General features: G+C 45.4%; 1 protein-coding gene across 1 annotated transcript in view; it reads left to right on the top strand.

Moving 5' to 3' along the window:
* LOC115314152 (probable ATP-dependent RNA helicase DHX34) overlaps positions 1-15,837 on the top strand; it is a 38,924-nt gene that overhangs the window by 17,813 nt on the left and 5,274 nt on the right. The window contains exons 8-13 of the mRNA XM_040220703.3: positions 2,644-2,832; positions 9,759-9,983; positions 12,290-12,436; positions 12,545-12,690; positions 14,094-14,204; positions 15,541-15,662. Coding sequence (XP_040076637.1) covers positions 2,644-2,832; positions 9,759-9,983; positions 12,290-12,436; positions 12,545-12,690; positions 14,094-14,204; positions 15,541-15,662 — 940 coding nt within the window. The remainder of the gene's footprint in view (positions 1-2,643; positions 2,833-9,758; positions 9,984-12,289; positions 12,437-12,544; positions 12,691-14,093; positions 14,205-15,540; positions 15,663-15,837) is intronic.

Below are 15,837 nucleotides of genomic sequence, written 5' to 3' on the forward strand. Positions count from 1 at the left end.
TGGCAGTGATGTGATTGCTGCGCCAATTGTGCCAAACTGCACCAAACTGCGCCAAAGGGCTAACCCTGCTGCATCCTGCTACATTTTGCCAAAATATGGGTAATCTGCGCCAAGCCTGCGCCAAAAGACCAATTTCGGTCGCCTTTTACAACCGAAACTAAACTAAGAACGTAATTAGCATGCGGGAGCTAGGGAGCGCAAGCGGCCGCCTGACACAAAGTACACTGCATCCGTCCAGTCTTGCATGGTTTTTGCCGCCGTCTCGCGTTTCGTGCCTCGTCGTCTCGGGAATCTCGTCTTGCGTGTTTCTTTAAACTTTTTTAACGATAGACGCGGGCATGTGCGGACGCTCCGACACTAGTGTGCTGGGTGCCAGACATGCCGTCATGCTGTGAAGCAAAACCACGTTTTTGCGCGACGAGAGTTGCTTTATGAGCTGAAACGCAGGTCGCGCAACGTCGGTTGTTGCTGTCCCCTGTCGCTGCAGATATGGTGCTTTTTGAACTTGTTCATTGACATTCCTGTCCTTGTTTAAATCATAATTTACTACAAAAATCACTGTTTAAAGGGATACTACAACGAAATTTCGCCGCTTATCTCTTGGTCTATTCATGTTCAAGGGAGTGCTATCACATCAGACAGATCAACCTCTTGTTGAAAAAGGCACGAAAAGGAATTTTAAAACGAATTAAACGAGTAGCAGAGAGCACCTGGTGGATGTCGCTAACGCCTTGTTTGTAATGCCCGTCTAGGAACTTTGACAGGTAGTGACGATAACTCTCTCGCCTTCGGCCACCAGGAGAGAAAAGGGGAAGGTGGAGCTCCCCTCGCCCCGAGAATATCCTTTGTGTGTCCCAGAAGTCGCTATTGTCCCTCTACAAGAGTATAGAAGATTAACCCATCACTCAAGATTCGTACAAAAGCAGCTGCTTCGGTGGCTGGGACCGTTAGGACATCTCAACATCAGCCTCACCGAAGCTTTGCTTCGGTGAGGCTGATGTTTAAAAAAAAATTTCGTTGAAGTGTCCTTTTAATTTAAAGACTGCTTATCGGAGTAATAATTACCTAGGTTACTCTCGGTGGTCTTTCTTTCGAGAGGGGCCCCGGTACGTGAAAAATCTGCCCCGAAAGGAATTTGGTGAAGAGAAGTGAGCTAAAGCAAAGAAGGCAATGTCTGCACGCTGAACCCACACAGCGCGCTTGGTTTTGTCTTGAGTTCAGTCGTTGCACAAAGCGCTCCAAGAAATGTTTGACCCTGGTTTGCGATGTCTTGCATTGGTGTGCTCCAGTTCTTTGCTCCTGTGTATTTAGCTTGTACCTCACCTGCCAGTCTGGCAAGCACGCACTGCTGGAGTGTTGTTTTGTTGTATGCTGGACAGTTACATTTTGCATACTATTTTGGAAACCAGTTTGCAACGGAGCGGAGTGGCATTGTTCCAATTTCGATTAAGCAGCCGTTGTCTCCGCTTGCGCGACGAAGCACGTACCACTGCAAGCCTGCTGATGTTGCCCTCACGTGCATGGGAACATAACTGCACGGCACCAGCCGGGACTCTTGCAATTTGTTGTGTTACGTTTGCTTACTTTTGACGAAAATCTGGTACGTCGGGAATCAGTAAAACTGTGGCAAGCGTTCTTTTCGGAATCGCTCGGCAACGCCTACAACACTGTACACTTGTGGGATGTCTCAGCAGGAGAAACACAAAAAGCGAGTTCCGTCACAACACAGCACAAAGTGCCCTTCGTTTGTCCAGCACTTAAAACATTTTTTTCTAAGAATTTTTGCTTTAAAGGCCACTTTTGCTGCTCCGAAACACTGTTTTTGCTGCTCCAAAAGACACGTTTGCTGCTCCAAAGCATTGTTCTGGCTGCACCAGAGGCCACTTTTGCTGCTTCAAAACACTGTTTTGGCTGCTCCAAGAGGTGCTCCAAAATGGCTTAGGCCAATCACATCACTGGTATGGAAGACTCTGGAAGATCGCCAGGTTTGTCAGCCTGATTAGCGGTAGTATCACTTCATTCTAGGAGCAACTATCTAGTGTACACGTGATAAGCATTAAACTATGTGATGAAGAGCGCCGTGAACGTAGGTGTATGGCGTCTGTAAACTCGGAGTATCGCTAAATGTTTCCTCTGTGCAACACAGTTGCCAAGCATTTTTTTCCTTTGAATTTGATGGGGATGGGTTTCAGGGGGATTTCAGGGGGCCCTTCCTTCGAATTCAGTGTTTTTCGGTATCAGGTTTTGGTGTCTGACGAAAAAGTGGGGGTTCATTGAGGTTTAGGACGAAGAAAATAGGACATAGGCATAAGATTCCCCGACTGTCAGGAAACTGTGCTCGACCCGAAGACCCGTAAAATGTCCCCGTTCTGACACGAAAAGGAAACACGACGAAAGGGTGTGGTTCCAGTGAAATAAACGGCATCACATACGATTCGGCAATGGCTGTGTCCCAGGTAAACACGGTATGAAGCCGTAGATAGCAGTTTTCTTGTCCCCGCAAGGCTTGGAGGTTTCCTTATTCGAGCTTTGGCCCGAATGGGGTTTTATTTTTTTTTTCTGCTTTCTCCATTTTGAGAGAAGCCGGCTCGGTATTTATTGAAAATGCGGAACCTGGTCGTAACCCACCCGCATTCTCCCCAGGCCGCCCGCAAGAATGTGGACTCGGACCATGGGGACCCCTTCACCCTGCTGAATGCCTACCACGAGTGGCTGTCCATGAAGTCGGGCCGCGGGGAGGACACCCGCAAGTGGTGCCGCCGGCTGGGCCTGGAAGAGCAGCGCTTCTACGAGATGACCAAGCTCAGGAACCAGTTCAGGCAGCTCCTGGAGGTGGGCCACACCGTCGCGCCCTCGCTGTACCGCCCACAGTCCAAAGGAGATGACTACCATTCTCGTCCTGTCGGCGACTATGTGGAGTGCAAGTTTGTCTGCTTCTTGTGCAGGAAGTTCCGGTGACATCAGGACGCCGAGCTCCGATCGGTTCTCATTGAAAAATAGTGGGCACACCTCAAGTAGCCTGCTTTGAGGTCTACCCACTATCCTTCAATCAGAGCCAGTCACAGCTCGGCATTTTGACGTCGCCACAACCACCTGCGAAAGAAGCAGACGAACTTGCGCTCTGCACAGAAGACGAGGGCTGTGCCTTGTCTCATCTGATATCATTGCTAGCAGATCCACGCAGCACTGCCTAGCTCGCGTTTGTGGTGCCACGAGTGCATCTGGCGACGTCTCGTGACAAATGCGGCGCTAGTAGGCCGAGACGCATGCCTCGGCCGCTTTGCCGCGCGTGCTCCTCGAGCTGTGACATGTATTTTACTTGGGGAAGTTCAAGAACGCACAGGCCTCGTTTTCTAGGTGGTGTTAGCTCTTATCTGCCTTCCAATAATGGCGACTGCCCGTCAGGGGGTCTCGGGCTTGCAAATGTCACACTCAGTAAGTCAGCGCATTCACCTGCTTGGAGTACTCCAAATGTGATCTGCACTGAGTCGTTTACTCATCTCCTTTCGCACATTCCGGCGATTTCCTCCGTGCATGACCTGTGGGAAAGCCTGGGATACCGTTCGCGTTGGATTAGGGCAAATGCTCGGGCGTGCGAACAGTGCTTCGAATTGAATGGCGCTGCGTCATTTGTGACCCTTGCAGTGTAAGAGAAAGCCACGACACACTGCCTTTATCAATGCCGGAGACTACATTGCACTATTCGGTTTAAAACAATATTTGCACACCCCTAGAGGGTATGGTATTCTAACATGTTTACTGATCACAGAAATTGATGCTTCTACTGTCCCATCTTTTATTTATTGGGGCAACCTGCGCAGCTTTCTCCGAAACATTGTGGGTCAGTAGCAGTGCTTCTCTTTTTTCTGATTGCTTTCAATTCTTGACTGTCGCTACTAACTGCATATTTCATTGTTATTTTGAGCAAGGGGATTCTCATCTACAAGACCTGCAGTCTTTGCAAACCATTACCTGTCTGAAATTTTACATTGGACCTCAATGGTCGCTGCAAAATAACGATGTGACCACTGACTATTTTCTTTTTCTATTAAATAAATTACCGTTAGACTGGTGTATTAGTCGATGGTAGGGTTGTGTGATTATTTGAATTTTTTAATAGTAGTTTAGAATCGTATGCTCTTCAATAATCGCGGGTTAGCTCCGTTGGTTATGCTTCTTGCCGAGCAACTGTGCACTGTGGGGAAGCAAGTCTTGCGGAGTTCACAGGCTCCGCAGGTATTAGCCCCGAGAGCGAACACAAGCGTCGCTGCGGTCGCCGCGCCCTGATTGGGTGAGGTGTACCGTAACGTCAGGAGCAGGACTCCGCTCCGCGATCTCGCATCGGCTCGCTTCCCAGCACCAGTTTCCAGGTTTGGCGTTGTGTGCCGCAAGCCCTTCGAGGAGCTCGACTTCGTTTACCCGGTATACAGGTCGTTGAGTTAGGCCGATATTGACGTGCATCTGTACATTTTATAAGTAGGGCTCCGTGTTTTCGGATAAATCCGAAAAACTCCGAAAAACACCCGCCGGTAAAATTTTTGACAATTCGGATTTATCCGATAAACTACGACTTGTTATGTGCCCCACAACAATTTTTTTTTTTTACAATTTGAGCAGCGCGGGAAGAATGGTCCTGAGAAAATAACACCATTAATATCTTTCAAGCCTCGGGCCGTTGTCAAAAGAGGGTCTTACGGCTTGTCTCGTCAAGATGGGTTCAGGGTTATATCAGGTCTGTTCTCGAGCACGCGTGTACAGTCTGGGACCCACCAACTGCTGTTGATAGAAATAAACTTGAAAGAGGTCAAAACTTAGCGGCTAGATATGTTCCCGGGAATTATAACAGGCGACTCAGCATGACAAGTCTGAAGACATTCTTAGGCTGGGAATCTCTTAAAAAGAGAAGGAACAAACTACAGTAAAATTATTTCATAACATTTACCACTGCAGAATTAGTATACAGGGCGAAAATTACATTTTCCCCTCGGATTATATCTCTCATCGTGTCGATCACGAACGAAAAGTATGTGAATATAAATGTAACACAAACCAGTTTAAATCTTCTTTTTCCCCCAAATCTATTAGCAAATGGAATCAATCGCCTTAGGAGGTTGTTGACATTTTGGACAATGACTCTTTCTTTTTCTGCATTGTGAGAAGTGTTTTCTTTTTTGTTTCCCGTGTACTGGGTATGCATATGCGCGTTCTGTTATGCTCCTTTGTATTGCTTAAATGTATCACATTAATGAAAATCTCCTCCTCGCTGTAATGCGACCCTGGCGCTGTGGGAAAGTGAATAAATAAAAAGAAGCAGGTTATCGTACCATTCGTGTCACGACAAAAGCCACTCTTTTGGTTTCCAGTTTGGGCCATGGGATTTGGGATTTAGAGAAAGGAGAGAGCATGTTTCTGGGGGTAACAGTGAAACCTATGGACCATAGAGATTGTATAAAATAGCGAAGGGGGCAGTTGAAACCTGTCTATTACATCCTTAACCCCTCCACCTCGCGCGGCCGTGGGATAGATGGATGGGATGACTACGAGCTTCCTTGCGGCTACCTCCGGCAGTTGATTGATTTTAAGGTATCGACGTTTATCGAAGCCACACTTATGTGCCACTTTTGTCGTGGGACAAATTAATACTGCCAATGACACCAACGCCAAATTCAACTGAACAAATCTTAATTGATACGAGCACGTTTCATTTTTTTATCTGGCATACGTTTGCATCCGGTTATTATTTATTATTTTTAATAGGAAACACTGCGAAAGTAATCTCCGAATTTCGGAGAATTGGGGATTTATGAAAAATAAACTCCGATAAACACCTAATTTTCGATAAAAAATAAACTCCGAAAAACACCCTCCGAATTTCACGAAAAATAAACTCCGAAAACACGAAGCCCTATTTATAAGCCTGCTCGTCCCTTTTACCTTTAAAATTGGGTTACAAATCCCGAAAGCTATCGGTGGAGGCAATTCCGCCGATGAACCTCCCCGTCCGTCCACACGACCCAAGGCAATCTTGCGAGTGGTGGGTGAAGCGGTGGTGCAAGTGTTTCAGACGCTGGAATTCTGTTCCTTGCATGTTCATGATTTTGGACGATATTACATCCCTCTTTCAAGGCATTTGAAGTGGCATTTATATCATCGGCCTTTGGGTGGTCGGCAAATTAGCTCGCGACCCCGACTCTGCGCTGCCATTTTGCATGCGCTGGTTTGCAGATGTTTTAAAGGCCCTGCGTCTGATGATCTTTGAAGTTCTCATGGAATAGGGTTGTTCTGCATAAATGTGGCTTCTTCGTGAATTAATTATATAGTTTATACACGAATGCCGGCATATTTCTTAGAAGACGCACTATTACTGGAAATTAGTTTGTATGGTAGCAGCAAAAACGGCCAAATTGCCCCCAGTTGCCTGTATGATACGTATTGAACTGCGCAAAATATGCACAGAAATAGTGCCGTAATTTGGAATGTTTATACTTTTTCCTGGCATTCTTTATTCCAACCTTGGGTATTCGGAAAATACACCGCTTAGTCTAAATTGTCATTTCCAATTAAAGGGCAACTCCGCTTCATTTTCGATGCTGAAAAAACAACGCAGTTCTCTTTAGTATCACCTAGAAAGACTACACATCAAGTTTTACGACGTAATTAAGCCTAAAACTTTGTTAAACTGGTAAACAAAGTTTGAGATGCCTCAAGTCTCCGAAATCTGCTAATTCTAGCGGCCGATGTGCGGCGCAGAGAACAGCGCAGTCAATACCGCGTGTTGGCACAGCCAACACTGCGCCGCACGTCATAGTCTGGGACCGCTTTTTTTCTTGTTTTTTACTTTATTGAGGCGCAGCCTACAGGCGGCGCCAGCAGCGTGCATACCGATGTCCACGTGATCCAAAACGCGCATGCGCTGATGAGCGTCTGAGCGAGTGCTCCGCGCTCGTCGTCGGGAAGACCGAACCTGCTGCGTCTCGGAGCAACGTCTTGTGCTGCGATGCCTGGCATATTACGAGTGGTTTACTTAACTTCAACTACTAATGGTTCCAAAACATAACTTTAAAACAACTTGCCTTTTTCTGCGTCAAAACACTGCTGCCGCGGTAGTGCACACGTCGTTGGATAGCAGAGACCGTGGAGCAGATGACACGGCGCGACGACGCTTGCTCCGCCGATCCGTCCGTCCGCGCGGTCGGCGAGGTCGTGCGGTGACGTTCGTACCACGTGGGTTGTCCCAGACTATGACGGTGCGGGACCAATGTTGCCAGGCGCGGGCGCAGTTTCGGTTTCGGTTCGTGATCAGGAGTAAAGAAGGATTACGAGAATTATATTTCCTTTTTTGAGAAACAAACGACGTCGAGCCGTTTATTAGTATATTTTAATGTATAATCACCAAAAACCCAGAAATTCCTGGAATTGAGCGGAGTTGTCCTTTAAAAGAGACACTGCTGCAGGTCTCCAAAAGCTTCCTCAGCCTCCAAACTCCTTACAGCTGGACTCTCTGACAACAGAGGAAAACAGGAGTAAAAGCAAGCATTCGAACGTCTGTCTATTCGTAGGTGCTTCACTAGTAGCAGAAAATGAACCTGTGAAGGGCGGCAGTCTGCGTGAGAAAAGCTTCTGGTATTTTAGCTTCAGGACAATTCGATTTAAGTAAAATATAAATTTTAGGGCTTATGGGACTAATAACGAGCTAGACACCTTCGCTTACGTTTGTTATACATTACTTGAGGGTTGATATAAACTAGTCCACAGATTCCACCCGTGTAGTCCATTGAAATACTATCCGAATCCAACAAAGGTCAAATGTGAGCAATGTATATAATAAATATTCCTTGTTTTTTTTTTTCTTTACTTTGTCCCTGCACTTGGGCTGTCTTACTTGTGATTCTCTCCCCATGGCCCAGACTGCATTTAGCATGTTGCTCGAGCAGCAAGCAGCTTTTTTGCTTCGGTGATCTTGTTTGAAAACAGAGATACAAAAAAAAATAGTATACATAACCTGCCAATTCATTCAGACCAATAACAGCATTTATTGTGCGAGATGCAAATCTATAGTGATGCTCCTGCAATTGTGGCCATATTTCTTTATTTTCATATGCCAGCTGTGATTCATGCGTGGCCTGCCCTGTCAACCACGCTTAAAATGTTGGTTGAAGTTTCGCCTGTAGCTATACAAGCCATACCTCAATAAAAGCACATATAAAAATTCACACTTCCTACAATAACACTCAAAAAAAAAAAAAAAAAATAGAAACGAGCGCGCCGACAGCTAGCGTCGTCAAAGCCTCCACAGGGCGAGCAGGGTGAGTCGGGGATAAGTTCTCTCCTCGCCGTGACGTCGCCCCGGTTCGCCGTAAGGGGGCGCCACGCGAACTTCTCGGGGCTAATTGCTCCTCCACAGTGTGCAGGTACTCGGTGAGAAGCACACTCAACGGGGTTAACCAGCTCATCCCACCAATGCAAACGATGTCCGCTTTTGGTGTTGTAGTCGGCCTAGCAGGACGTAAGGTGTCTGTCGTCAGTGCTGCCAAATCCTTCTAAGAGATCATCCACCTCGTGCGGGAATCGAACCTGGGTCCGCCGTGTGCGAAGCGGAGGTGTTACCACACAGCTAAGCCACAGCGTTAACAACCTGCTTTATACTTAAGGCTTTTGTAGTACCTGATCCCCACTGCACATACTCTCTGAAGAAAAAATAAAAAATAGCCGATAACCAAATGCCGTCATTTCACTGTCATGCCAAGAGCTCGTGCTGGGAGAAGTGCTGTCGCACGCTCCGGAACAAAAAAGAAAAAGCGTTTGGAACTAAGCGGTCAGATGTCTATAATGTTCCAAACGCTTTTGTTCACGCACCCTGCGTGAACATGATGGCAGTTCCTAACAACTTTCCCAGGACGTGTTGCAACTATCGCTCAGACTGTACCGTAAATTAATACAGGACTGCTCAATTCTTTTTTGTTATGTATAAAATTGAAGAAATAATATTTGCATACATCAAGAAGATTTACAAATCCCCTCGGTCAGGATAGCTGAGACAAATTTTTCGTTTTCATGCCTCAGTTTATAAATATAGTTAAAAAGTGGGAGCCATTCCACTCTGTGATGGTGGATGATTTGCGAAGCTGTTTAGGACATGACACAGAAGTGACACAGAATTTGAACAAAGGTACAAACGCATTTATTGTCTCGATCACTGGTCATCGTGACGAAAGGTGCGCACACACACATGCTGCCTGCCGCATTCAAGGAGAATGCAGGAAATGGTGTCCCACATGCCACACACGCACGCCTTTCCCGTATAAGAGATTCGAAGTAAATAACCAAAATAAAGTGTTAACAAATGCGCGTGCAAGGTGCCATTTGTTTTGGGCTTTTGCTTTTGAACAGTTACTGCTGCAGACGCCGGCACGTGCGGTGCGTGGGTGCGGTGCGAGCATAGTTTTTTGTAACACACACGGAAGATCCACAGAACCCTAGCATAAACAGCTTCACTGTAATATTAAAACAAACCGAGATTTGAAGTGGACAAGTGAAAGGTTGGGTACAATCTTCACGAGTTTAGCTTGGCTTCTATTTAAGCATGGTGCAGTAGCAAAAGGCTCGAAGAAGTTGTTCAATATTCAATTCGAAAATATTCTGCCAAAACCACCATTCACTTCGAATTCACTTCGAACATAACATCCACTATTCTCATGTGCCCAGAGTTATCAGACAACAGGTTATCGGCGAGTGACTTCCCTTGTTGGCCCGCTCAGGAGGTGGGCCTGATGGAGCGTCAGGTGGAGGCGGCGAGCAGCGTGGAGCGCGTCCAGCGGCACGGGGAGTTGCGCAAGCTGCGGGACCTGCGGAGGCAGATGCAGAAGGAGCCCCGGAAGAAGCGGGTGCTCCGGCCGACTGGAAGGGACGAGGACGAAGAGGACGAGGCCATAGACCTCAAGGACGTGGAGTTCAGGCTGCAGCAGGACCCATCCCAGGTTCAGGTCTGTTCCGACCTGCCGTCTTCGTCGTGTTTTAGAGCGATAGTTTTTGTGCGAAAACCCTGCAACGGACCTCACTTGCTCATGTTGGTATCGGTTGCACCGTAGCAAAACCATGGGAGAAAGTCTTAGCAATGGAGTGCAGCTTTAGGTTTGACATTGTTTGACATGTGCAAAGTGGGGGAATGCTAGCAATGTGCTAACACTCTCTCTCCCCCTCTCTTCTTTCTCCCCCCCCCCCCCCTTTTGCTACATACAGTGAAACCCGTTTAGAACGAACCCACGTACGGTAAATTATTGTCGATATCGAATTCATGGAAAATTTAAATAAAAATGCATGTAAAAGTACTTTTTATAACAAACAACATATTGGCTATATCAAATTTTTCCCACCGGGAAGGCTTCCAAAACAGTGCAAACAATTGTCTTCAAGCCTCTCCCTTCTCCCCCACAAAAAAAAAAAAAATCTAGGAAAGAGAAAATTTCAAAGCTCAAGCCGCAAACAACATTGACAAAGAGAAGCGATTAATAAAATGACAAAGCTGACAAAAACACTGCACAATTGCACAAAAAAAAATAATAAAAAAATAAAAAAAACTTTACCAGAAAGCAGTTTGCCTATGAAGAGGACTGATTCAGAAGGGGAGATAAGCTAAAAGAACAAACTCTGCACTCATATGCAAAATAGAAAAAAAAAAAAAAAAAAAAAAATCTTTCCAGCGCTTTGTTACAAGGTGGAGGCGAGATGAGAGGGAAAGAAAAGAAGCTCTTGCCTTACAACGAACGCTTCATGGAAGTTCGTTGTAAATGGTTTTTGCTATATGTTCGATATAGCAAAAACCATTTACAACGAACTTCCATGAAGCGTTCGTTGTAAGGCAAGAGCTTCTTTTCTTTCTTGCTTGCTTGCTATATCGAACTGATAGTAGTGTTTCCTGCTGTTCGTTATAAACAGGTTTGACTGTCTTAAGATGGGAACTGTATATTAGTAAAAGTAATCTACTATTCATGGAGGCAATTCATGGCTGGATGGTACGTGTAGAGGCATTTCAGAGAAAATGGTGTCATGCACCCTCAAAGAACAGGGGTATAGATGAAAAAGAGAAGTTCACAAGCACTATTTCTTTGTTACGTGTCACATTGCACATTATTCCGAAAGGAAGTGCCGCTCATTAAAAATGCCTTCAAGTGCTGTCGCACATTCGTCACATTTGATGGAATGTCTAAGCCAGGCGATTTTTTTTGCTTCTCGTGTCTCTGAAACTCTTCTATTATTCACATATTTGAACTCATTTATTACAACCCCCTTGTTGTACAAATTATGTGACTACAATAAAATACCGGGGAGTGCCTAACCCACTTTAACTGAAAAAATGGGTATATCTAGACATGGGTGCTTGTCCTGTTGAATGGGGCACTTAACATATTAGTTTGCAGAATTCCCAAGTTGGGAAAATGTTAATAATGGGCGCTTGAACAAAGTTTACGGTAGTCCTTATACCTGGGATTGTCAACCTTTGAACCACCCACTCCATTGGCATGATATTTGCATGTGGTGTTTGTAGCCATATAGAAGGAGGGCATGCAAAGTTTCAGCCCTGTGAGCCAATTTTATGAGTTGCCCCACTATACCCCCAGAACGAAGTAAAGCATAGCTTTGCATGGAAACCGCTCAATGAATCTATCGTTGAGAAAAGGTGCTGATAACCACATGTTTTTCTGTTGGAACGCATACTGGAATACCTGTTGGCGGTTACTATGAAAAGAAATCTTTGAAAATATGCATTTTTCAAGTAAAAGAAAGTTAATAAATTTTTTTTTTTTTTTACATTTACAAAGTTTTGCAAATTACAATTTTTCATAATAAAGGAACATAAAAATGCAAAATCTAAGTTCATTGTAAACAGCTCCATAAGGTTTCAGCATGTAAGCTGCAAATATTAGGTCTCTTGATAGCTTTATACTGAAAGGATAGTTTTATTAAGGTGGGATTCATGCCAAAAAGTGGGTTGGAGAAAAGTGCATTCAAAGTGCTCGAACCTCTACCTTTTCTTTGGCATTGCTGGACTGAAAATAATTTATAAAGAAAAATAACTATCCAGTGTAAACAAATGAAACTTTCTGGGAACACTCTAGATGTTGGCAGATGTAAATAGGGCATTTTTTAAAATCAACTTTTTTGGCAAAAAAAATTTTTTTTTCTGGGTAGTGTCCTTTTTAAGGATGTTATGTCCCCCCCCCCCCCCCCCCCCCCCCCAAAAAAGAAAAAGGTTTTCTAATGTACCAACATCTACTGTGCCTCGACGCAGGGCTTCCTGAAACGGAGCCGCAGCTTTGGTTTCCACGACCTAAGCCTGATGAAGCTGATCCTCTGCTCTGGCGTGTACCCCCAAATCGCAATCTCGGACGACCACAACTCCTACAAGAGGGACTCCGACCAGGTCTTTCACACCAAGGTCCGCGTTTTTCCCGCATGCACCGACATGTCTGCCTCTGCCGTGGTGCCAGTGGAACGAAGTGCCATCTAAAAGCTTGACCGTATCCTCGAATATCTTTCTTCCCAGGGTAAGGGCTTTGTGGTGCTCCACCCCAACGGAGTGCTCGCTCTTCATGCGGACGTTCTGCGACTGGACGACTTGGACGTCTTGACGGTGCCCGGTTTCCGAAGCTCTCTGCCAGTCAGCACCAAGCATCAGGTGGTGGCGTTCATGTGAGTAGAACAGCTCCTCGGCCACTTCGACGACGAGCTGACGATGGGGTTTCAGTTTTTAACACAGAATGTGTTTAAAGGGGAGCTCCGGCGTCATTTTGGACATTTTCAACTAGTTCGCGTTTGTGCAGCTTATGGGCAGAAACAAGAAATACGAGACATGCCCACCAGCACATAAAAAAACGACAGTTTGGAACGAAAAAACATACTATGTATAAGCAAAGAAAAAAATGAAAGCTGTTTACAACTCCCTGTAATGCCGAATTAGAGCGCAGCTCTTGAGGAGCAGGAGGAGAAAAGGGTACTGAGGGGAGGGTATACCCCCTCCTCCCTCCTCCTCACCTCCTCATTCCGTCTGCTGCTCCTCCCTCCGAGCGGCGTCGCCGCCGCCTCACGAGGGTCACGTGACGTCACCGGGGTCACGTGACCTCACGGGGTTCACGTGACTGCCGTGGGCCTGATGACGATAACGTCATCACGATGGCGTCACGTGACATCACTGATGACGTCATCGTCACTGATGACGTCATCAGTGACGTCACGCGTCCCATAATGCACCGCACAGTTACGCCGACGGCGACGTTGCTCAAGTCGGAAACGGGTGCCTAAGAGCTGCGCTCTAAAATGAACAAACTGCGATATCCATTACTAGTGTTGAAGAATGCAGCAGAAACACATTCTGTGTATAGCAACTTTATTTTTAGGATCAGGATAAAAAAATATTAGACGAAGACACTTCAGATTGCCTATGTGCAGGAATGCGAAAGCATAAAGGCCTGTTCACACATGCAGCGGAGCACTGCAAGCATAGCGCTGACCTTGCATTAAGCACGTGCCGGCAAGAGCGGTCACCAGCTCTGTATCGCACCGTCAAAACCGGAGGCAGCGCACTAGTCTTCCTTTTGCACACGCCGCTGTGGCGGTGACATCACGCTCCCCTACTCTGCAGGTGCGGCAACCCCGGCGGCTTCCATGACAAAGCATCTACGTTGCTGTGCTTTTCTTTGTGTTTTGAATTCTGAAATGCATTCACTTTGACTTGAGTGGCTCTTGACACGTCACAGCCAATAGGAATTTATTGCTCATTTTGCCGCTACACACAACGCCGGCTTTGCTCCACGGGACAGTTCATGCTTTTGAATAAAGCATTTTTAATTAAATGACTGTGGGACATTGGTACAGCTTTCATTTGAATTAATATCTGTCTTCACTGTGAGACGTAAACGAAAGAATAAAAGGAAATGGCTTAGCTTGGGAAGGGAAGAAGCTTGAGAAGGAGCTTTAGTGTTCACACCTCTAGCGCAAGCATCCTACCTTCGACGCTTTGCTATTTCCACCTTGTCAGCGACTATAGTATGCTTGTCGTAGATTGTAACTTTTAGCTCATCCTGTCCTATCCATAGGTCACTGTTGGAAACGACAAAGCCATACCTCCTAAATTGCCTAAGGGTCCAGTGTGTGCAGATGCTTCTGCTGGTGTCATCTGCAATCGATTCCAGTATGACTCTGTCCAGGTAAATGTTTTGGCTTCTGATCATTGTTTTTTTCTTTTCAGTGTCGCAGTCAATTGATTGGTTAGGCTACCTACAGCGCGATTTCTAAGTTCGAGCTCTATGCACCCAAGAACATTTATATTGTAGTTTTATCCTTCATCATTATGGGGGATCAGAGCACCTGAGTGCGATCATCCTTTAGTGTGACCTGGAGGCACTGCTCCAGCCAAAAATTATTATATTTTCACTCTCTTTGAGAATTAAAGTATTAGTGCTTAGACAGCCTTATATAGGGTTGTTCTACAAAATTCAATTGAAAATCTTGTAAATGAAGCATACAGGGACCTCTTTTTAGAAATTGCAGGTTCAGGAGGCTTCCATACGAAGATATGTGAGCTCATGCTTAAGCGAGCTTAGGCACCCCCTTGAGCAGGAGAGCCAGGTTTTGTTGGCTCCATTGAGCTGGAGTGTCCTAAGTTGAGTGCTTCCAATGTTTCTTTTGTGTGCATGGTGGCCTATCTTTTGCCTGCAAGTTCATAGAAAGAAGCTTTTTCCCTCTCTTTTCCAATGGCACACATTTCTTTATATACGAAGAAATCCCCAAACCCAATTTTCAAAACAATACCAGTTATTTTTTTTTATTTTTTTTACAGTTGGTTTTGCTGTAAAATTGGTAATTCAAGAATTACCACTGTTAGATGTCATTGGAAAGCACTTTGTGACATTGCAGCTAGATTGCTGCAATCTTCTGATATTTTTTTCTTCTATGTGCACTTGCAATGTCCTCTTTTTCTTATAGCATTGGAGCAGAAATAGTGTGAAAAGCATGGTGTGCTGGCATCTTCCAATTTAATGATGAAACAAAGTGTAATAGAAAGATTCCGAGGATGATGTTTAAAAGATTTTATGAGAACTGTAAGGCGTGATTAAAGAAATGCCAATGCCAGGACAAATATTTTCAAAGCTAGAATTGCCCTCTGCTGTATCGTAGGTTTGTAGACTTGAATGATGTTGATGGACAAACAAAACGACACATTGCATGGAAAATATACATGAAAGATGTGTTGCCTCACCCATCTTTGTGTTTGTTCTTTCAGCATTAAGACCCGTTCACACTCTTGCAACCGAGTTAGACCAAGAAAGACCAGACCGGTTTTTAAGCCTCTTGCGACTTCTTAGGACCAGCTCCGCTGCAGCGCAGCCGGTCCTAACAAGTCGCAAAAGGCTTAAAAACCGGTCTGGTCTCTCTCGGTCGAAGTCGGTCGCAAGAGTGTGAACGGGCCTTTACTTAAATCACTCTTTAAACATATTCCTGGCTCACTTTTATTTTTTCTTTTCTTTTCTTTTTTTTTCTAAGGTTGGTTTTTGACGAGTTTGTTGAGGTAACGTTTCCGGATCCGGACGAAGCGCTCCAACTGGTGCTGAAAGTGCTGATCGCCCGCAAGCTCTACGGGAAACTCCTTGCCCTGATGCTCGAAGGTATGCACAACTCTGACTGGGGGACGTCGATGTGGCAAAAACATGGCAGCGGCACAAGACCACATTCGTATGTGCATTGGACAATCTTTTTTTAGAAACATCCTGTGTGTATGCTGTGTAGGCTCGGAAACATACTGGCCTGTGCTGAAGATCTGAGCGTTGTCTTTCTTATCTT

The sequence above is a fragment of the Ixodes scapularis genome, unplaced genomic scaffold (assembly GCF_016920785.2).
Source record: "Ixodes scapularis isolate PalLabHiFi unplaced genomic scaffold, ASM1692078v2 PGA_scaffold8__174_contigs__length_109621045, whole genome shotgun sequence".
Taxonomy (NCBI): domain Eukaryota; kingdom Metazoa; phylum Arthropoda; class Arachnida; order Ixodida; family Ixodidae; genus Ixodes; species Ixodes scapularis.